Source organism: Bubalus kerabau, chromosome 4 (genome assembly GCF_029407905.1).
Source record: "Bubalus kerabau isolate K-KA32 ecotype Philippines breed swamp buffalo chromosome 4, PCC_UOA_SB_1v2, whole genome shotgun sequence".
In the NCBI taxonomy this organism is placed as follows: domain Eukaryota; kingdom Metazoa; phylum Chordata; class Mammalia; order Artiodactyla; family Bovidae; genus Bubalus; species Bubalus kerabau.
In genome coordinates this window covers 73,948,320-73,971,728 of record NC_073627.1, presented here as the reverse complement: position 1 = coordinate 73,971,728, position 23,409 = coordinate 73,948,320, and the positions used below count along the sequence as shown (strand labels likewise).

The following is a 23,409-nucleotide window of genomic DNA, read 5'->3' as shown; positions in this document are numbered from 1 at the left end:
AACAGGGCTCCATTCTGGCAGTCCATTGGTTAAGACACCACGCTCCCACTTCAAGGAGTGCAGGTTTGATACCTGGTTGGGGAACTAAGATCCCACATGCTGTGCAGTATTATGGTCAAAAAAATAAAAAAGAATTAAACCAGAGACTGTCATTTTCTATCCATCCCTCCACAAAAGCAAAAAAGAGTAGAACAGATGCCCACCGAATCCAAGCAGTGCAAAGCTCACGTCTTTGCAGGAAGAGACCAGGCGCCAGGTGTCATGGTCTCTTGGCAGAGAAGAGTGTTATGGGGCTTTGGCTCCAGCCTTCTGCCAGTTGGTCAATTCGTGATGGCCCTTGGGTATGGAAGTCTGAGTTCTCTGGCTCAATCTGCCTCATAACTCTGATGGAAGTCAGGCAGCAGTTCTCAAGCCAGACCCCATCCTGGAGTCAGTGGTTGTTTCTCTGAGGTGGTTGGGAGTATGTGTATATGGGGAGGGACGGGGTGCTGTATTTTTAGAAAGCTCTGGGTGGTGATGGAACCCAGGGCTCCTGCTGGTCCCTGGGGCAGAGGTTCAGGGGTGAAGGGGACCTCAGGATCAGCAGCCAGCTTATTTCCTGGCACAAGAGACACTCCAAGGAATGCATGGGTCACTGGTTTCTGTGACACAGGCGGGTAGCCATGAGGCTCGATTACAAACAGGAGGAAAGCGCGTTGCTCTGGAGCTGCCGGAGCTGTGTCTCCACCCATGTAGTTTCATCACCATCATTTCCCTGAGAAGCTGTCGTATTTATTTATTTTTCTGAGTGGTTGTTTATTGTTTAGTTGCTAAGTCATATCCTACTCTTTTGTGACCCTCATGGACTGTAGCTCTCCAGGCTCCTCTGTCCATGGGATTCTCCAGGCAAGAGTACTGCAGTGGGTTGCTATTTCCTTCTCTAGGGGATCTTCCCAACCCAGGGATCGAACCTGAGTCTCCTGACAAATCAAAATGTATCAATTTGTCAATAAATGAGAAATAAGTGCTGAAGTTACACCCCGTGATTTCCTCATCCACTACGTCACAGAGTCGCCACTTCAGTTGGTAGTGAGAACACTCAAGACATACTCTTGTAGCACATTTCAAATGCACAGAGCAGTGTTGTTGGCTGTGGGGACGTCCTCCGTGGTCCATCTCCAGGGCTTTCTCGTCCTGTGTAACTGAAGCTCTGTCCTTGACTCACAGCTCCGCGTGTCCCCCTCTGTGTCTGCAAGTTCCACCTTTTTAGATTCCAAATACGAGTGAAATCATGCAGTATTTGTCTTTCTGTGTCTTGCTTATTTCATTTAGCATAATGCCCTTCAGGTCCATCCATGTTGTTGCAAATGACAGGATTTCCTTCTTTTTAGGGCTGAATAGTATTCCATTTTATGTATGTGTATCAGAGTTCATTTAACCATTCATCTGTCAACAGACCTGACCCAACACAGGCTGTTTCCATACCTTGGCTCTTGTGAATAACATGGGGGTACAGCCACAGCTTCAAGATCCTGGTTTCATTTCTTTGGATGTATACTCTGAAGTGGGATTGCTGGAGCCTTTTGAGAAACCGTTTTAAAGATTTTTTTCCCTAATTGCCCAACCTCATCAAATTTCAATAACATAGGTATTCTGTATGTCTGATTATATACTATATGTATATCTGCTTTATACATTATAAAGCTTACTCTTTATAGTCAATGCAAGGTTAAAGATAAGTAAATAACATTTTTAAATTAAATTTAAAATTGAAAAACTATTAACATCAAACTTAATTGCACTTTCTGGGTAACTTTTAATGTGGCTTATTTATGTACCTAATTTGTAATTGTCAAATTATATAAGCAAAGAAACAATTTATATAAATATATCATGACAAGAGCAATGCAAACAATTCTTAAAATGTCATTCAAAACTGTTATTTTCCTGGGAAAACAATGGGCAAAATTAATTCCTTAAAATTATTTTCAGTAAATTTAACTTTCAACTTTTAGTTAACACAGCGAGGCAACCAGTTGATAAGGGATGTGGGGTGGGTGGTCTAGGAGACCTCTGTGAGAACCAGGGGCCCCACTGGCTGCCCTCTAGCCCACCAGCCCCCAGTCCTCAGCATTCCCATTCCTCAGATGAGCCAAGTTTTCTCCAATGGGGCCTTTGCACACGTTGTTTCCCCTGTCTGCTTCCTCCTTTTCCACCTTTCTTTGCTCAGTGATCCCCTCTGACACAGCCCATCCCAGCTCCTTCCCCACTTCCTCAGGAACCTGCTCCCTGACTTCCTCCAGCAAGTCCCTTCTTTCTACGGTGCCCACCCAGCACTAAGCAGCCCTGAGCAGGATTATACTATGCGTGTTTCCCCCAGGACTTCACCACCTTCCTGGACCACAGATGAGTTCTTAACCCATGGAAGGAAGGCCCCTAATGAATACTTGTTGAAGGGATAAATGAATAGCTCCATTACTACCCTTCACATGTCACAATTTGTCCATTTACTCACTAGACATGTTTTGGCCCTCACTGAGCACAGAGCGCTGAGCTGGGGGCTGAGAGAAAAGAGGGGATGTCATCTGTCCAGCTGTCTCCTCTTCCCCAGGCTGGAAGCTCTCTGAGGGCAGGGGTCACAACAGAGGTACATCCCACCTGCGTCATATTCTCTTGGTGGCCCTCCTGCTCCTTAAGGCTCCCCAGGAACAGGCTGTGGGTCAGGCAGGCCTCTATCCCCCTCCACACCCGACCATCGGTCCTGCCGCTCAAATCTGCTCTTGCTGCCCGTGCCTGCTGACCTGGCACTCTCAGGCCACACTGACTCCTGTCTGGACTGGGCCGAAGTCTCCCCGCAGGCCACCACATGACCACGGTCTCCCTGGGCAGGCCCTGGGCTGCCTGAGGTACAAAGCCCTGGCTTCTAACACAGCACTCACGGCCCTCCCAGCTGCCTTCCTCCCACCTCTCCACTCAACATGCGGTTTTCTGCCTCCCCCGACAGGTGCCAACGACAACAAACTCAGTCTTGTTTCCCACCCGTGCCATGTGGCTCCTTGCCTCTCGGATCACAGGCAGGCCGCACCCACGCCGTGCCTCCCCCACAGTCTTTCCTGGCTCAGTCCCACTCAGCCTCTGAGATGTCGCTTAAGCCTCGTCCTCTGCAGGAGAACCCATATCCTCAACGGAGCATTCCCCATCAGCTGATTCTGTTCCTCTTTATACATGTGTCAATATCAGCTTGTGTATCTCTCCTGTGAGAACTCTGAAGGCAAGAGATGTGTCTAACAAGACACATCCTAATGTTGCTAGAACTTAGCATAGCGTCTAGTGATTAATAGGCCCTCAGGAACAGCTTGACAGATTAATTGTGGATGGATAAATGGATGGATGCACATGCATGGATGGAAGATGGCTGGGTGGAGAGATGAATGAATGAACAATGAGTGAATGGGCGATAGATGGATGGAGAGATGGGTGAATGGATGACGAGTGAATATTCGGATGGTGGGTAGATGGATGGAGAGAGGGATGGATGAATGAAAAGACCTATGGAGAGATGCAAAGATGCGGCCTGGAGAGTTTTCCCACAGTGCAGAAACAAGCACTTGTTTTCCTACAGCATTCATTGGCTACTGCCTTGCAGTGGGCTCTGTATAAGGCACTTGGACACACCATCCCATTTGATCCCCCTAACAATCCTATGAAGTAAACATGACTATTCCTCATTTTACGTTGGAGGGAACAGTGGTCCAAGAGTCACAACTAGGAGGAGAAGAGTTGTGTCCATCATCCAGGCCCAGCACCCTCCCCTACCCCATCCTGAGACAGGGTACTGTCTTGGACCTTGGAGTTGCTGATTCGCCTTGAAAGGAAGGGAAAACACAGCCCACTAACCTTTAATTCTGCACGATGCAGAGGCCCCCCCCCTTCCCCCAGGAGTTGCTGCTGTTCACTCGCTCAGTTGTGTCTGACTCTGTGACCCCACGGACTGGAGCACGCCTGGCTTCCCTGCCCTTCTCTATCTCTTGGAGTTTACATAAATTCATGTCCATTGAATGAGTGAGGCCATCCAACCATCTCATCCTCTGTCACCCTCTTCTCCTTCTGCCCTCAATTTTTCCTAGCATCAGCGTCTTTTCCAATGACTTAGCTTTTCCTGTCAGGTGGCTAAAGTATTGGAACTTCAGCTTCAGCAACAGTATTTTCAATGACTAATCAGGGTTGATTTCCTTTAGGATAGATGGGCTTGATCTCCCTTGGGAGACTGAAGCCTAAATCCTAGTGACGCTTCACAGCACTTTCTACTGAGGCTCAAGGTGGAGCAGTGCTCCGTGTGCTAATATTTGTGTAAAGCCCTGCTCTCTCAGACTCTGGGGAGAGTTAAGGTAAAAACATTCATGCAGAGCCAAGACCGAGGAGCCAAAGTGAAGGCAGAATCAGTGGGTGGGGAGGGCTTGAAAAACAGCCCTATGGGCCGGGCAGAGACAGCCCCTCCTGAAGGCCCCAGGGGCACTCTGGCAGGGCCCTGAAGAGGGTGGTCACCAGGTAGGGGGGGATCTGCAAGCAGGCTGGCCTCCACCCCAGGAGAAAATCCAGGCTCCCTGTGTGTAGCACCTGGTCTCCGTCTTCACAGAGGGAGCTGTGGAATCCCCCTGTCTGTGCCCAAGCTCTTGTCCTGAAGAGCTGACACTGAGTCAGGGAGAGAGAGAGACACAGCTGAGTTCACGGTGCCCCTGGGGGTGGCATCCATGTGAGGGTCCAGGGTCCTTCTCTGTCACTTGTCCTGTCCTCTCCCTGCCAGAGATGTGTCCACAGGGTATGCACCTCACTCAGCAAGACCCTTTACTGAACCACCTCTGTCTTGAGATGCAATCATATGCGGGGGAGAGTCCTGCCCTCCTGACCACACTGTTACCCTGAGCCTCTGATGGAGTTGTGAGCAAGAGGCGTGAAAGGCGGACTTCTCTGGTGGTCCAGTGGTTAAGAATCTGTTCTTCCATTGCAGGGGGCATGAGTTCAATCCCTGGTCAGGGAACTAAGATCCTGTATGCCACACAGTGCGGCTGAAAAGTAAACAAATTAAAAAGAGAGAGATGTGAAAGGAAGAATATGGGAGAAGATGGTTTATCCTCCAAGGAGCATTGCCCAGTGCTACCCTCAGAGCTAATCTCTACATGGTCTAAACAATACTTGCCTAAGTCAGTGACCCAAGTGGCCAGTATAATGTCCCTGTCTCTGCAACCATCTCACGCTCCACTCATATCAGAATCTCTTTTATACTCTCACCTCCTTCCTGAAGGGTCTGAAGTGGAAACAGCATAAAGCACAGCTAAAATCAGCCTTTAAAACAAGAGCTAAATGTCAAAATATAGGCAAGGAATGGGATAATCATATAAGAAAAAAATAGGATAAATGTAAGTTACTACATAAAATTGCCCCCTGAGCTTCCCAGGAGCCAAGGGAAAAAGGGAAACATGATACACTCCATGGCTTTCTTGACCTAAAAAATGGCAACATACAACAGTTCATAGGACATGGTCTCTGGGGTCAGCACATATTGATCAGCCATCCCTGCCGCTTTGGTCTGGTTCATACTTGCTGCCCAGCCCTTCTGTGCCCGCAGGTTGCTCCATCACCGAGGCCGTGACAATCCTGGGAAACAAGCTCAGAGATTACCAGGGGCAGTTCAACACCACCCACCTGCTGGCCCTGTGTGACTACTTCCACAACACCTTCATCCGCCACTACAAACTCTACCAGTACGTCCTGGGCCAGGACCGGGATGTCAACCTGACTGTTACTAACCTGGAGGTGTGCACGCCGCCCCAGCCGCTCCCACTGGCCGAGGGCAAGGACCGGGAAGTCTGGAAGCACGAGCAGCAGCTGGAGGAGCTGAGCACAGCCGAGGTGCAGAAGCGGACCAACATGCTGCTGCTGAAGGGGGCCCTGCGCCTAGAGCAGCAGCACCTGCTGCAGGAGACATTCTCCGAGCTGCCTGGGCAGCGGCACCAGACTCTGAACAGAGAAGTGAGAGGGGCCCGTGGGGCAGGGGGAGGCTCACCTGCCCCAGTCTATGTCCCTTCCCTCCAAGAGAACCTGCGGGCGGGACCCTAGGGTCCTCACCTCTGGGAGGGCACAGGAGGGCACGGGTTTTGTGCACATGTTTCATGAAACATCCCTCAGATGTATTCAATCCCCCATTTTAGTGATGAGATGGCTGAGGCTCAGAGGGTTTAACTGATTGCCCAAGGTTCCCGAGCTGGCATGTGGCCGAGTTTACATTTGGACTGAGGCCTGGTTGACCCCAAAGTCCAAGTTCTTTCTAGCACAGATTCCACCAAAGGAGCCCCCAGGTTCCAAACCACCATAGACTCCCGCAGTGCCCTGTCTGCCTGCAGAGCTGGCATTCATGGAGGCCTGGGGGATGGAGGAAGGGCCATGGAGGTTTCATCCTCTCCCCGCCCTCTGATCTCCTGCCAGGGCCTCCCACTGGCTGAACCCAGTCAGTAGCGACAGGTCAAGGGAGCTGGTTGATGCAGCTCTTAAAAGTCAGCCTCCTGGGGCATAGAGTAGGGTGGAGATGGACAGAGAGTAAGTCTGGGGAGCAGGGGATGGAAGGTCCCAGCATATCAAGAAAGGAGACAGCTGGGTTGAGAAGTGGCACCTGTGGTGGGACTCTGCCTGCAGGTGGCCTCAGCTTTCCCCAGGCCCTGTTCACCAGCCACGTTCTGTTTCTTGCAGGAGCTAGAGAAACTCATCACTGAGGCCATTCACATCCAGATCGAGTGCCTCAAGGAGCTGCTGCAGTATGAGATACAGATAACCTTTGATATTTTGGACCTGAAACTTCAGAAGAAGACTCTAAACCTCAACGCTCCCATCCCTCCCTTGGCCCCCATTGCTGGTCAGTCAGGCCAAGACGAAGCTCTTAAGTTGTCCAAAACCAACAAAGGGAAGAAAGCAAAAGCAAAGAAGTAGAAGGCCCCTGATGTCTACTGTCTGAACACTCTGATTGAGGAAGAGCCATTTTCAATTATGAAAAGATTATGTGATGCGCTCGGCACCCAATAGGTCAGAGATTTCTAGTGATTAAAAGAAAGACATGGAAGTCCTGGCTGTGGAACTTGTTGAATGTCTGTTTCATGTGTTAACTGAGTTATGTGGGTGAAGGAGGTGGGGACAGGGAAGACACAACACTTATTGCATGTTCTGTATCTTCTTGCTGGACACCACCTTTTGCCTCCTGCAAATCCAATCCAAATAGATTTTCCCTGCAGGGTGGGAGAGGGCTGTCCCATGAGGCCAGTCAGACACCACTGGTGATTAAGTCTGAGCTCAGACAACAGACACGAACAACACAACAGCCCCGAGAAGGTCTCAACAGGTACGAGGGAGGGTGGTGGTCCTGTCCCTCAGTGGGGTGCTTCCCCTGCAGCACCATCAGGGGAACAGGTGCTGGGACCCCTTCCTCTCTGAGGATCTACCATGGGCAGCCTGCTGTACCCACCGGCTTTCCTGCTGGAGGGCACAGAGCCCACACCTCTGGAAAACACTTCCTTCTGTGAGAATCCATCTTGTTTAGGCTGAGACAGGGGAACAGACACCATCCTGGAGGCCAGAGACCCAGCGTTGCACCCAGCACTGTTGGCATCTGTGACCTTGTCCGTGTCCTTTCTGTCTCTGAGCCCAGCGCTCCCTCCTGTCAAGTGGGAGACCTGCTGGCCAGAGTGGAAGGCCCACTCCCACACTAACATCCTCAGAGAGAGACGAATCACCCCCGAGAGCCCAAGAATAAAGCGCTCCAGAGGTGAGGTGACCATCTGCTCCAGTTGGTCTAGGACAGCCCTGGTTGACTTTTATTGTCCTGGAGTCCTGCCTGGTGGGTCACTGTTCAGTGGAGTGTTATTCAGAATCCCTGTACGAGAAGCCAGGACAAGACTGACACCCCTCCACTTGGACTTCCAGCTCCTGCCAGCTTCCTGGTTTGTGAGTCACATGGGCAGTGAGTGAGTTTTCAGTAAACTTGATGCTAAAACCGGAAGATGACAAGGCTTGACCTCTGTCTCCTTCCCAAGCTTTTCCTGCCTTGGTGTAACCCACTAAAAGACAGCGTGTGCAGCTCTCCCTGGGATGCTGGAATTCTGGCGGGTACAAGCAACTCAGGAGAGCTGACTCCTGCTCTGGGGTGGGCAAAGGGATGGACTGTTGCTGCTCTAGCTGGTGGTGCCTGGCCTGTAAGAGTCACGAGGCCACCTGGCCACCGGAAGGCCAGTGGGGAAGCGGGAGTGGCAGGCGAAGGGTATATTCATGATGTGCAGGACCTCGAAGGCAGGAATCTTGATGATGGGCTCAGAGGCAACAGTTGGAGCAGACTTGCTGCAGCAACTTTGCCACTTACTGGAGGGTATAAACCTGCAACTATTTATCTTGGTATTTGCAACTGCATTTTCATTTTCCAATACACCTATAGCAGCAATGAGTTCAACAAGAAAGTGCATGAGTTAGGAAAATGTAAGGATCTAGACTTCCTCTTTTTCAAGAAGGTTAATACAAATGGTTCTCTGCATTTAGCAACCACCCTGAGAACCATACTGGTGTTACTGAAAACAAGACAAAAATCTGCTCTAGTATCATCAGCATGTAACTCAAAAGACTGTCTAAAGTCCTGGCCAAACATTATTCTGCATGTTTCCGACAGGGTTTTTTTTTTTGGATGAGACTAAGATTTGAATCTGCAGATGGAGTAAAGCAAGTTGCCTTCACTAATGTGGGTGGGCCTTGTCCAATTAGTTGAAGGCTTAATAAACCAAAACCCCAGACCTCTCGAGTAAGAGCAAAATGATTGGAGGGATATAGAATCTGGAAGAGAGGAGACCAGGAAGGAAGCTATTAAAATAATTCAAGCCAAGTATAATATTAACTATCAGGTATGTAGTACACAGATATTTAGTAAGTACCTACTGTGTGCTAGCAACTATTCTGAGCCTTGAGAATACTGCACCAAACAGTAAAAAAAGAGCCCCTGCTCATGAAGTTTATAATCTGGTGGGACGAGAGAAAGTCAGTGAATCGACAAGCAAATATTTGATGTAACATGATGACAAGTTACGTGAGTTGAACATATGCTGTGTGCTAGGTACTCCGGTAAGCACTTGATGTGTAGTAACATTTTATTTTCATGACAATCCTATGAAGTGGGTACTGTTATTACCATCACCATTTTACAGATGAGGAAGTGATGGGCAGGGGCTAAGAAACACCAGCGAGTCTAGACATAGATCATATTCTTCACCTCCCCATTTTACTGCCTTTCAAGTATCGGTAGCCTGGCAGTGGCAAGGGGTGGGGAGAAGTCCACAAGCAGGGGCTTTCCTCTCCCCAGCCCAGACATCCTGAGTCCCCCAGCCTCCCTGCTCTTCTCCACTCCAGCAGCTCCTGAGCACTCATTGTTTTGCACCATTTTGCACTCCTGGTCCTCATTTGCAACTCCTGCCAGCCTACAACTCCTTTGAGAGCCAGGAGCCGTTGTACGTCTGTGATGTCTTCTTAGACCATCACACAGTGTCAGGCACATTGTATGTCTGTAGACCTGAGAGCATTGCCAAAAACCACCAGTTCAGCCAAACACGGCTGTGTGGATAGAGTAGAAAAAGAAAACCACGATGGGAGAAGTCCTTTAAAGGCACACAGTGTTCTCTGTTTTTAAATGAGAGAACTGTTGTATCAATAAGACATGGAATTTTCATTAATAGGTGATAAATCAAGTCCTCAACCTTCTTGGCCAGGATACTCAGACTGGAGCAGGGTCTCAGTCCCTGGTCATCCTCACAGAAACTGGGGTACAGGGCTAACAACAGAAATATTGACATTACTTTACAGGGACTTGGCAACTATTGGCTTACAAAGTAGCCCTACGCCTCAGCACACACATACAGTTTTGACTGCCCAGATCAACAACTTCTTTGAAAAACTGATCTTCGCTGCCTGCACCAACCAGAGGGTTCTGATGGAGGCTCTTAGCCTTAGTGCCTCCCTCCCTGGCCAAAGGAAGAGCACATTCCACACGTGGACCAGTTCTAGAACACCATTGTGCTGGGCCACAGTGATTGGGCCAGGCATGGGCACATGACCCAAGCTAGACCAATCAAAATGCTCTATAATCACCCCACCTACCACACCTCCAGCCCTGGTGACTGATTCAGGTGTTTTTCCACTTAGAGCTGTCAGGGTTCCCTCCCTTTTGGTAGGAGGCTATAAGGATTCTAGGAGACTGATATTCTAGCAGCTAAGATTCCAGGCTGAGAGAAGGAAGACACCATGCAAAGGGAAGCAGAAGAGACAGAAGAGAGGTTGCTCCTTAATCCAATCGCCTGAGAGGCAGCTCCACCCTGTCAGTAGTTTGAGCCAAGGAGCACACACCCATTATTTGATTGACGTCAGGAAGCTGGCAAGGCAGGGAATGCTCCTCCCATGACAGATGAAGAAACTGAGGCTCACACAGGTGAAATGATTACTCAAGGTCTCTTGACTAATGAGGTGGGGGGAGGGGGGCGGAGGTTGAAGTCATGACAGACGCATCCAGAGCTCCAACCTCTAGAAGAGAGCTTTTGTCTTCTCTACTATCTCAAAAGGCAGGGTCCCTGTAGCCAAGACCACAGCCCTGCCTGCATGTGTGATGGCTCCTGGGTTTAAGCCACACTTTTTACTCTGGACTCTGAGCCAGACTACAGTATCCACTCTTAGATAGAAGACTATTCAGGGCCAGGGGACAGAACCTGAATAGTCTCTTCTATGGGAACCTGGACTTTTAAAGTCACTCTGCTTATTTAACTTATATGCAGAGTACATCATGAGAAACGCTGGGCTGGAAGAAGCACAAGCTGCAATCAAGATTGCCGGGAGAAATATCAATAACCTTAAATATGCAGATGACACCACCCTTATAGCAGAAAGTGAAGAGGAACTAAAAAGCCTCTTGATGAAAGTGAAAGAGGAGAGTGAAAAAGTTGGCTTAAAGCTCAACATTCAGAAAACTAAGATCATGGCATCTGGTCCCATCACTTCATGGAAAAAAGATGGGGAAATAGTGGAAACAGTGTTAGACTTTATTTTTTGGGACTCCAAAATCACTACAGATGGTGATTGCAGCCATGAAATTAAAAGACGCTTACTCCTTGGAAGGAAAGTTATGACTAACCTAGATAGTATATTGAAAAGCAGAGACATTACTTGGCCAACAAAGGTCCGTCTAGTCGAGGCTATGGTTTTTCCAGTGGTCATGTATGGATGTGAGAGTTGGACTGTGAAGAAGGCTGAATGCCAAAGAATTGATGCTTTTAAACTATGGTGTTGAAGAAGACTCTTGAGAGTCCCTTGGACTGCAAGGAGATCCAACCAGTCCTTCCTAAAGGAGATCAGTCCTGGGTGTTCATTGGAAGGACTGATGCTGAAGCCGAAACTCCAATACTTTGGCCACCTCATGCGAAGAGTTGACTCATTGGAAAAGACCCTGATGCTGGGAGGGATTGGGGGCAGGAGGAGAAGGGGACAACAGAGGATGAGATGGCTGGATGGCATCACTGACTCGATGGACATAAGTTTGGGCAAACTCCGGGAGCTGGTGATGGACAGGGAGGCCTGGCATGCTGCGATTGATGGGTCGCAAAGAGTCGGACACGACTGAGTGACTGAACTGAACTGAACTGAACTGACCTGACCTGAGTTTATCCATCATTATCATTCCCTCTTCAGAAAACATTCACCCCAACAGCAATGTCATCATACCCTATTCATTCAGTAATCTCTGCCATAAAATTCATTAAGTCCAAACTTCTGTCAACCATTCATGCTTTATTATTATAACTTCCTGTGATGGTACTTTTTAAATGTCCTCCAAAGGACCCCAGGACTTTCTGACATTTTCTGTAAAGTTCTTTCATACCAGCTCCAAAGGTTGAGGAAACAGAGACCATCCCCAGTGCCCACATTTTTGAAATGAGGAGCAAGATAACCCTGGTAACATTTCTGAAAGTGAAAGTGTTAGTCACTCAGTTGTGTCCGACTCTTTGTGACTCCATGGACTGTAGCCCACCAGGCTCCTCTGTTCCTCTGGGATTCTCCAGGCCGGAATACTGGAGTGGGTTTCCATGGCCTCCTCCAGGGTATCTTCCCAGCCCAGGGATCAAACCCACGTCTCTTATATGTCCTGCATTGGCCGGTGGGTTCTTTACCATCTGAGGATCCCGCCTACTCCAGTCTTCTGAGAACTTGGTCATGTAGTTCCCAGCCTAGGTTCCAAGGCAGAATGAGAGCAGAGACGTAGTTTTCTGAACTTGCTACAATGTTGACATGTAGACACTACCATGTGTAAAATAGATAGCGAGTGGGAAGCGGCTGTACAGTGCAGGAAGCTCAGCTGGGTGCTCTGTGATGACCTAGAGGGAGGGGATGAGGGGTGGGAGGGAGAGCCTAGAGGGAGGGAACCTATGTACACTTATGGCTAATTCACATTGTTGTACAGCAGAGACTAACACCACATTGTAAAGCAACTATATTCCAATTGGAAAAAAAAAAAGATGGTATTCTCCAGACACCATCATCTCAGATGAGTTTCTTGGGAGGCTGTCCTTCCTGTGGATTTCAGATTTCCAGCACAATCTGGAAATGCCACCTCCATGATCCCCGTGCAAAGGAAGTGGTACAGCTAGAAAGAGTCTCTTCTGTAAACCGGCCTTAGGTGTTTTCTTCTCGAAGACTCCAAATGCCTCTATCGTTTTTGTGAATAATTTAGGCCAGATGAGTGAACAAAAGCTTTGGAACTCCCTTAGCAAAAGGATAGGGCTGTTGCTGAAAGGTGGGCAGGCTGCTCAAGATTCTTCGCAAGAAGCATTAACGTGGGCCAGCAGCTACTGCCTCCAGGACAAAGCCAGCTGGCTGTCTTAGTGTCCTGAGGAGACTCGCTTTCAAACTCTGAACCAGGAGGTTGCTGGTGATTGGGACTCAAAGCCCAGAGTTATCCCCACCCTGCAGGTGCAACTGAGAGAGACTGACAACTTCATGGAGTAGCCATGGTGCATGCGCTAAGAAGGTCCCCAGCTGTTCCGTTCTTCAAACATGTCATCCCAGACATTTCTTGTGGGGCCACCTCTCATTCTCAGGGCCTCTCCTCAGATTCCAGCCAAGCCTACAGTAACTGCTCCATGCCAATTTTGTCCATTCCATAGTGCCTGTCCTTACTCCAGTGTTTGTCAAATGTCCCCTGCTTTCTGCCCGGGACTTTGCTCCTGTCACAGCCTGAGGCACTGTCAGGAACCATGCACATCCTGGAAGTGCGGGGGCCCTAAGATCCCATAGAACACTCTAGCCAGTGGGGGGAGGGGGCCTGGGGCTAAATGCTTCTTCCTTTCATCTCTCAGGCAGACCATTCTGAGACACCATCTGTGGGGGCTTCTCAGAAGGTCCCATGGGATGAAGCACTAGTTGCCCCCAGTAGCGGACAACTCAGAGACACACCTAAATATTGGCTTTTCCTCCTCTGTCTTCCCTCTTTGGGCTGCATTTCTTCTTTTTGAGGACACTTCTCAAAGAAACTATATGCTGCAAGCAAGCCTTTGTCTTAGGTTCTGGTTTTAAAAGGAACATAGGCTAAGACATGAATTTATCTTTGGGTTTCCATATACCAGCACTCCTGGAGAACGAAACGGCTACCCACTCCAGTATTCTTGCCTGGAGAATTCCATGGACAGAGGAGCCTGGCAGGCTACAGTCCATGGGGTCACAAGAGTTGGGCACAACTGAGAAACTGAACCGCCACCCCCACCACCTCACCAGCCCTAGCTCTGAAGTTTCAGTGACTATTGCTGGGTAACAAGCTATCTCCAAAATTAATGGCTTAAAATAACAACAATCAGGATTGTTCTATTTGGGCAGGGTTCATATGGACTGCTTGTCTCTACTCCACATGGAATCAGCTAAAATAGCTCAACTTGAGCTGAAGGAGTCACTTCAAAGATGCTGGACTTGCATGGCTAGCAGGTATGCTGGTGCTGGTGGCTGGTTGGGAGCTCAGCTGAGACTGGTGACTCAGAGCCCTGACCTTCCATGTGGGTTCTCTCTATGGTTGCTTGGGCTTCCTCACATCATGGCAACCAGGTTGCAAGCAGTAGGAAATAGAAGGTGACAATCCTGTTAAAGCGGAGCATCACTTCAACTGTATTCTATTGTCCTATTGGTCAAAGCAGTGCTAGATCCAGCTCAGAATCAGGGGAGTGGGAAAATAGACATGCCTTTCAGGGCAAGGAGTGACAAAGCATTCTTAACCAACTTTGATCTGCCACACTGACCCAGAACACAGGATAAATGAAGGGTTAAGTAAACTGTTAATTACAGAAGCAAATTTGTTAATTAATGCTACCCACCAATATTCAACAATTACTATCCCTTGAAACCCATATGGCTACTGTCATTCTATCTGAAATTTGAGAATAAAATACTACTTTTATTTGAGATAAGGAGGATTTTTTCCCTCAGAGATGTAGAACAGCAGAGATGAAGGGATCCTAGGGGTACCCACTTCAGTCACCTTCAGTACAGCTGAGGAGAATGAGCAACAGGGAGAGAAAGGAAATTGCCCAAGGTCACCATCGTGGTCTTTGGTGATGACATCAACTCAGGGCTCAAACACCTGGAATGCTGGGTGGAAGGGTGCCAGAAGGGCTGCCTTCTCCCTGCCATCAGGTCTTTGTCCCCGGAAATCCCACACTCAGATCTATTGTGAACAGCTATTGAAAACTTTTCAAACGTGTAGCACAGGAGAGAGTCTGTGAAAGGGCTGAGGGTTTCAACTCAGGGAAGGAGCTCAGACTGGAACCAAAAAGGCCTCCAGGAGCAGCTTTGCTTGCACCATGTTCATGACCATCACTGGCACACAACCCAGTCAAGCATGCTGGCTGCTACTCCATTCAAGGAGCATTTGTAGAACCCCTGGAATGAATGCGACACAGAGAAGACTTCAAAAAATAGCACAGTGAAGGTCATCTCTAACTTAAGACCTTATTTCAATACCCTCATTTGAAGTTCAGGGGAGTCAGAGAACTCACCTACTGTTCCCAAGCTAATAAGTGACCTGCTGGGTTTCGAGCCTAGGCCCCTCACACCTAACCCTAAGCGTCCACTCTTCTCCCTAAACCAGCCATCACAGCAATGCAACCGCTCCCCTCTCGGAGGCTGGAGCTAGAGGTGAGCCCCAAGGAGTTGGAACCCTGTCCATAGGGCACTGTGTGACTGTGGGTGACAGCCCACAGGCACACAGGTCAGGAGGGCACCAGAAGGGAGGCCTCAGCGACAGGTGGCTCTTGAGTAAGGGCTTCTGCTGGGAGGAGGGTGATGGTTAGGGTGGGTGGCAGTGTCAGAGAAAAGGCTGGCTGGTGGAATCTGGAGCTCAGAATGTCTGTGTGTAGGGGGGGTGCTGGGGGCCTCCTGGAGTCCAAGTTTAAAGGGAAATAAGGGAGCCTGTCTTGAAGTTGCATTTGCACAGTGACCCTATTGTATTTTGATTGCTGTGCACCCAGGCGCCGTCCACCAGGCCAGATTGGTGCAGACCAGGGTTGGGACGGACTGTGGAAAAGGGCCCCCAGTGTGAGTCGTGTCCGCGGATGGGCAGTAACAGGATGAAACCAAAAGAAAAGCACGTATTTATTAAGCACCACCTTTGAGTCATTTGATGAGAACCTGGAATCTCGATCCACCCTCTCACCCAGTGAGGGGGTCTTCAGGATCCCTGTTCTTCCAGCTAAGGAAACTGAGGCTGGAGGAAGTGAGTGACTCACCCCAGGCCCCACAGGCAGCAAGAGGGGGAGCCCTGCCCTCTGGGCATACTCTTCCCCGACATCGAGGAGACAGGAAGACCATGTCCTGCACAGTCACAGCCAAACTGAACCGAGGGGAAGTGCACAGGAAAAGGTCACCCCAAAGTCACTGGGCCGTTTCTAGCAGAGGAGGCACCTCCAAGCCCGGGCACCCCTGGGCCTTTACCCTCCTTCCCAGGAAGAGAGGTTTCCGCCCTGAGCAAGACGGTGCACGTCAGAGGCTTGGGCAGCGGTGCTGGGCCCCGGGCCGGTTCCCAGCACTCAGGGCAGCCGGGCCAAGCTGCTGACTCACCGTGCAGCCATGGACAAGTCACTTCCCTCTGGGTGCCCGGCCTGGCCTTGCAAGTGGGCATCCTTGCAGCCTGCACCTGGTCCCTAGGGGCCTTCCCCTGAGAGCTGGCTGGCAGATGACTCCGGGGAGCAGGGAACACGTCATTTGAGAATAGACGTTCAGTTGCAAACAAAACCCACATTCATTTATTTAGCTCCCCAGCATATGGGATCTTAGTTCCTGAACCAGGAATCGAAACTGCACCCCCTGCATTGGAAGCATAGAGTCTTAACCACTGGATCACCAGGGAAGTCCCAGAACCCACATTTAGAAAGTGAACATGTGCCTCCTTATCTTTGTGGCAAGAAAGCCCCACACACTCTTTGGGCACACATGCTCAGGAGAGAGTCCTGAGGTGGGATGGCTTCTGCAGAGGGGGCCCTGCTGAAGGCCGAGGTACCCCAAAGATTGGGGTTGTACACCTTTCCTCCTCAGTGTGACCGGCAGGTCAACTCTCTGGTCGAGGAAGTGGATCCTCATTTATGGCAATTCAGGTTTCCTCAGCAAACTGTGGGGCATTTGTGGGGTTCCGTAACATGAGGATCGGAAACATGACTTCTAGAAGAGCCTACAACAGAGTTCATCGCCTGTTCAGAGGCCTGCAGTGCTGCAGAAATGTATTCAGGCTACATTTTCACTTTTTACAAAAGCAAACTTACAAAACAATGTAATCCCAATATCCTAAAATAAAGTTTAAAAATACGTGGGTAAACACGTACATAAACCTAGGGGGAGAAAAGTCTAGAAGGACTACAACAAAAAATAATAAAAGGTTTTTAAATTAGGCCTGGAAAAGATAACTTACCAAGGGGCTAAATTTACTTCCAAAGAGAACGTACAACCTTATTACTATAGAATTAGCAGCCAACTCCTTACTTTGAAGGCTGAGCACCACAGAATTGATGCTTTTGAACTGTGGTGCTGGAGAAGACTCTTGAGAGTTCCTTGGACTGCAAGGAGATCAAACCAGTCAATCCTAAAGGAAATCAGTCCTGAATATTCATTGGAAGGACTGACACTGACGCTGAAGCTCTAATGCTTTGGCCACCTGATGTGAAGAGCTGACTCATTGGAAAAGATCCTGATGCTGGAAAAGATTGAGGGCAGGACAAGAGAGTGACAGAGGATGAGATGGTTGGATGGCATCATCGACTCAATGGACATGAGTTTGAACAAAATCTGGGAGATAGTGAGGGATAGGGAAGCCTAGAGTGCTGCAGTCCATGGGGTCACAAACAGTTGGACACGACTGAGCAACTGAACAACAGCAGCAACAGGAATCATTAGAGTCAGCTGCTTGGATTGGCCCATTGGGGTGGGAGAATAAGCTGTCCCAAAATCTTTTGTATCAGGCCTTGGAAAGTCATGATATGTATGCATATGTGTGCAATATGTATTTATGTATAACTGATTGTGTGCAATATATGTGTGTACAGGTGTATAATATATGTGTATATAATACATATGTGTGTGTAATATATGTATATAGATGAGTTTGTGTAATATATATCGGTATGTATCATCTCCCCACATGTAGCACTGATTTTCTTCCTGACCTGCTCCTCTGGGGACATTACAAATAGCTTTCATTCCTGACAGATGGCCAAGGGTGGGGTACAGACAGACTAAAAGCTGGCAGATGGCCAGTGTAGAATTAAAATTTTCCAGTGATCATCAAAAGATGATTGTGGGACTTCCCTGGTGGTACAGTGGATAAGAATCTGCCTGCCAATGCAGGGGACATAGGTTCGATCCCTGGATCAGGGTGATTCCACATGCTGAGGAGTAACGAAGCCCATGTACCACGATTACTGCACCTAGTGAAGCAGTAGTGAGCCTGCACGCTGCAACCAGCGAAGCCCGTGCTCCGCAACAAGAGGAGCCACCCCAGTGAGCAGCCCACTGCACCCCAACTACAGGAAGCCCCAACAGCAACGAAGACCCAGTGCAGCCAAATTAAAAAGAAGAGAGAGAGATTGCATTATGAATGTAAACCTCACCATCGACCATCTCCTGTGTTTCTATTTTTAGTTACCGTAATCTGAAATCTCTCGACATAAGCGAGTACTGACCAATTTACAAGTAGAAAAGCCGAGTCCCAGAGAAAAATGAAGCAACTCGTCTAAGATCAAACACTGAGCAGAGGGTGGACCAGAAGTGTTCGAGCCCTGAGCAGCTTCTATGATCCAGCAGATGCTGACGGGGCATCCACTGTGTGCCTGGCATGGAGCAGGCCCCGTGGAATCAAAGATAAAGAAGATGCCTTTCCCAGATAAATCCATTCCTAGACTAGTGGGAGGACACAGGCTGGAAAACAGATTGCATTATCACTTGCTCGGTACTGCATGAGAGGCTGGTGGGAACATGCACACACTCTGGGGATGCGGGCTGGGGGAGGTGGGTCGGATGGGTGGAGTGTGCGTGGAAGATGCTTTCTGAGAGGAGAAACATCCAAGCTGCGTCCTGAGACTTGAGTGGGAGTCCACCAAGTGAAAATGCGGGGAAGGGCATTTCAGCCTGAGGGAACAGCCTAAGCAAAGGCATGGGGGAATGAGGAAACAAGCCCCATTTGGAAATCTGCTGTGCCCAGAACACAGTGTGCTCTGTGGGCAGTAAATCAGGGGAGAGGAGGCTGCTAGCTGGGTTGGGGCCTGAGCATCCCTCAGAGAGGTCTGGGCCTCACCTTACTGGTGGTAGCAGGCAGGCAGAAGCTTGTCCCAAAGGGACATTTGCAGACGTTATGGGCCCCTCTGGCTGGCCTCAGGACCATAGTCAAGTCACTGTGGGGAGGCCTGGGAGTGGACAGCACTTGTGGGCTTGGGAGGATGGCGTCCTGGAGTCCCCCTTGGCCACGGAGGACCCAGTTGCAGACTTCACTTGGTCCGACCTGACGGGAGGGACGCTCCTGGGTATCAGGGTTACGTGGGGACCTACCAGGCTGGGCTCTGACAGCAGGGGCGTCTTGCCTCATTTTGTCAGGCCAAACACCCTCTGTGGATAGGTAGATGGATCAGATGACTTGGGCAAGGTGAGGCAGAGTTCCAAGGAGGTGGTGCCAAGGCCTGGTGACACATAGAACTGGGGCCCAGCCAGGTGTCTGGGGGCCTTAGGCTGTGGCCTGGTGACAAGGCTGGGCGAGAGCCCAAGGCAGCTGAGGCAAGAAGGGATGATGAGGAGGGATGTGTTCAGGGCCTGAATGTGGGAGCCACACCCCCAGCACAGATGTGTGCAGCTCAGGGGGACCCCATCCAGGGACCCCCCATAACTGCCACCTCCCTAGAGACCACTTCCAGGCTAAGGCCAGGAGTAGAGAGGAGGGGAACACCTCTTCTTCTTGTTCCTTTTCACAGGTTCAGAGAACCAAGGTATTCTAGTCTCTAGAAACTCTCAAGTCCAGATTCCTAATTTACAGAGGCCCAGAGAGGGAAAGTAACTTGCCCAAGGTCACACAGCAGACAAGTGGCTGAGCCAGCTCTGCAGAGCATAAAATGGAAAGGCTTAGAATACAGTTTTCCTTCCTTCACCCACCTCTCCTATCTACAGGCCTCCCATGACCAGGGGACCCCAGATCCGGGGACAGCACAGCCCAGGCAGCCCGTGTGGCCCTGCAGCATCAGCCAGGCTGCGAGCCGACTAGCAGCCCAGGGAATTCCCCACCTTCCTCTCCGCCGCCCACCAGCTGTTCAGGGTCAGCTGTGGTGGGTGGACACTCACCCCAGGCACAGCCAACAGTCCATCCTCCGAGGCAGGAGCCGGGGAGGGCACGTTTGTCTCCTGCTTCATCGGCGGGATCCCCATCTCTGCTTATCAGCGACGGGACCTGACTCAGCCCTGCTTTGCCTCACCTGAGCATCAGCTCCACCTGTGAAAGGGTATAATCACACCTGCATTGGGATGGCTGCCATGGTCACGGGAGACACCAAATCCAGGAGTGCTTTGTAGACAGTGCCTGCAAGTGTGAAGAGCAGAGTGCTGCCTATGTCTCCTCGCGCACGTGCCCACTAGGGTGTCCGCCAATACCTATGCACATGTTTTCTGCAAGGCAAGCAAGTGCATGTTCACCTGTGCTGGGCATTAAATTCTCCCTTTGTGCACTTTAATGACCAAGAACTGGCTTCCTGATGAGGGTGGAGGGGGTGCCTTTATCAGGGGCCTGGGGAGCAGGTCTGGGCTTCAGTGAGGAGATGCACCCCAGTTTGGAGGCAGAGTGCCCAGAGCAGGGGGCCTGTGAGAAAGCCAGCTGCTGGGTTGGCGGTGGGTCATGCCTGGATGTCGGCAGCCTGCAGTCCTGGTGGGGTCCCCATTGATGGCTGTGTGTCTGAGCAGCCCCCTAACCCTCTCCAGGACTGGTGTCTCTGAGAAGCCCCCTCTTGCCTGCCTTGGGGTCCTAGGCATAATCCTTGCCCCCAACCTGGAGTCCCAGTTATCCTGGCTCCCAGGGAGGAGGCTGGGCCCAGGGACCAGAGAGGACGTTATCTACGGGAGAGGAAAGCAAAGCAGGGGCAAATCAGCTCGAGGTGACATTAATGAGCAGGCGCTGCCCCTCCAGGCCCTCCTTCCCTCCCTCAATGGGGATGGGCTGCTCTCTGAGAGCCAGTCCTTCTCAGGGGGGTGGTCACTGCCCATGTAGCTCCCCAAGTCCCTGGGAGGGAGACCCTCTGCTCCTGTGTGGCTGCTGCTCCTCACCCTTCCAGTTAGAAGGGAGCAAGGCTCAGAGAGGGTCGGAATCTCACTCCAGCCACACAGCCCATTAAGGCAGAGCAGGGCAGCAGCTGGGGCCCAGGGCAGCCCTGGCCCCTCCCTCTGCGCCAGCCTGGCGTCGGGCCTGCCCAGCCCACCACTGTCCGCCCTCTGCCCTCGGATGGTGGCCAGGTGGGAGGGGGCTGGTGCGTGGACTGACACTGAAGAAATGGACCAGCTTTGCAGCCTGAACCCCAGGCATGAGATCTGACAAAACATAAAAAGATTTACACTCCCTGCCCTCCTTGGAGATGATTGACTTTGGAGCAGGAAGGCGTCCGCTCTCAGGGGACGTGGCCTCTGAGGCCCCAAGACAGGCCGGAGTCCCTGGGCCTGGAGCCTGAGTGCTCTGAAGGTGGGGACCTCTGGGCGTGCTGGCCCCAGCCCCGTTTCCTGTGGCTGCTTCGGGACGGGGCGGGGGAGGAAGGCTCGGCCTGGGCTAGCTAATCTGGAGAAGTGATTTTCCTCCTCGGCCGGCCCCTCCCTGGGCAGGGCTCTGGGCGCGAAGGTAGCCTGGCCGTGGCTCCCAGGGAGGGGCCGGCTTATCAGGCAGGAAACACTGGGCTCAGGCCACATCCTCCTCCTCCTGGTCACAGCAGCTTCCAGGGGCAGGAAAACACTCGGCACCAGGCTGCTCCTCCACCCTCTCCGGGCCCCTCCTGCAGCCCTTCGTCCTCCTCTCAGTCCCCCAACCACCAGGGCGGCAGACAGTGCTGGGCTGTGATGGCCACTTCGGGGTTCTGCCCCGGCTTCCCAGCCCCTCTGCCAACCCTGAACCACCTACTACCTTTTTGGGCGCCTGCAGCCAGGTCACAGGGGGCAGGCGGGGGTGGCAGAAACACAACAAAGGGGCCCAGGCTCCCAGAGATGTCCGGGTCCTTCTGTGCCCCCTCCCCCATTCCCAGAAGGGCCTGGGAGCCTAGGGCCATGTGCCCACCTCCCACCAGAGCACACTGAAGCTCTCCCTTCCCAGGACACTCATCCCCAGCCACCCTCTCCTGGGTCAGCACCCGGAGGATGCAAGAATACAGGAAGCACCTTCTTGGGAAGTCTCCTGGGCATGCCCACTCACAGGCTCCTGCATCCCCTACCGGCTGCATTCCGAGGAACACTTTGTCCCATCACCCGTGTTCTTGTTGTGCCACTAGCCACCCCCCCAACCCCCATTCAAGGCTGAGACCCCCCCAGTCCAGCAGAGAGGCCATGGAGGTGGAGGTCTCCCCTAGCCCTGTCCCAGCCAGCCTCCTGGGCCAGCACTGCTGAGGATGACTGACCAGGCTGGGTCCTGAGAGGCGGGGCCCCTCCTGGCCCCTCCCCTTAACAGCTCTGCACTCAAGGCCCTTCACCAGTTTCTGCTCCAAGCTGCTCCCTCTCAAGTGAATCCCTTGACCTCTCCTGGCCTCCAGTTCCTTTTTCATCAAATCTGGGGATTGACAACATGATAACAGTTCCTGGGGTTCCCTGGTGGTCCAGTGGATAAGAATCTGCCTGCCAATGCAGGGAACACAGGTTCAAGTCCTGGTCTAGGAAGATCCCACATGCCAAGGAGCCTGTACCCCACGGCTACTGAGCCTGTGCTCTACAACAGGAGAAACCACGACAATGAGAAGCCTCTGCACCGTAAGAGAATAGTCCCCACACTCTGCAACTAGAGAAAGCCTGTGTGCAGCAACATAGACCCAGTGCAGCCAAAAGTAAATAAGTAATAAATAAAGCCAAAAAAATTAATTCCTTCCAGTTCTGACCTCTGATTTTTTTCAAGGTCACAGAGCTAGGATGAGAATTCTTTCCAGTAAAATTGTAACTGCTTTGTTTACATGAGGATACCTAATTCGATTGATGGTCCACATCGGAACATATCAATCTATCTTATTATACCCTGTCTTGCAGATCTTAAGGATGTTACACATGCTTTCCTGGACCTTCACAGCACCCTGAGATGTGGCAGCTGGTGCTTCTATTTTTCAGGAAGGGGGATAAAGAAAAAGGAAGTCATAAGGCTTGTCAAAATTGGAGCAGAGGAGCTACACAGCTCTCTTGGGTTCTCTGATGTCGTAAGGACAAGCCAGCATACAGAGACATGTGTGGAGCACATGGACACCTTGGGGTACCCATCCTCGTGGCGGGACCCCCACCTATGGAAGTCGACCACATCTCTCAGGTCCCATCAACAGAACCTCTGAGATACAATGGCCCTGAGGTCCCTGCTGCAAAGATCAGAGTCTGCTGATTTTTTCAGAATCCAGAGGCTTATGTTCCTTGTTTTAAGGTTCCCTAATTTGTCCTAATAAACTGTGGAAAATTATGAAAGAGATGGGAATACCACATCACCTGATCTGCCTCTTGAGAAATTTGTATGCAGGTCAGGAAGCAATAGTTAGAACTGGACATGAAACAACAGACTGGTTCCAAGTAGGAAAAGGAGTACGTCAAGGCTGATTATTGTCACCCTGCTTATTTAACTTATATGCAGAGTACATCATGAGAAAT

The 23,409-nt window shown here is 50.7% G+C and overlaps 1 protein-coding gene across 1 annotated transcript in view; it reads left to right on the top strand.

Moving 5' to 3' along the window:
- The window catches only part of C4H8orf74 (chromosome 4 C8orf74 homolog), a 30,771-nt gene extending 23,776 nt beyond the window's left edge, over positions 1-6,995 (top strand). Inside the window, exons 3-4 of the mRNA XM_055580179.1 lie at positions 5,606-6,009; positions 6,724-6,995. Of these exons, the coding sequence (XP_055436154.1) occupies positions 5,606-6,009; positions 6,724-6,960 (641 nt within the window). The 3' untranslated portion in view covers positions 6,961-6,995. The remainder of the gene's footprint in view (positions 1-5,605; positions 6,010-6,723) is intronic.
- Positions 6,996-23,409: the final 16,414 nt, after the last annotated feature.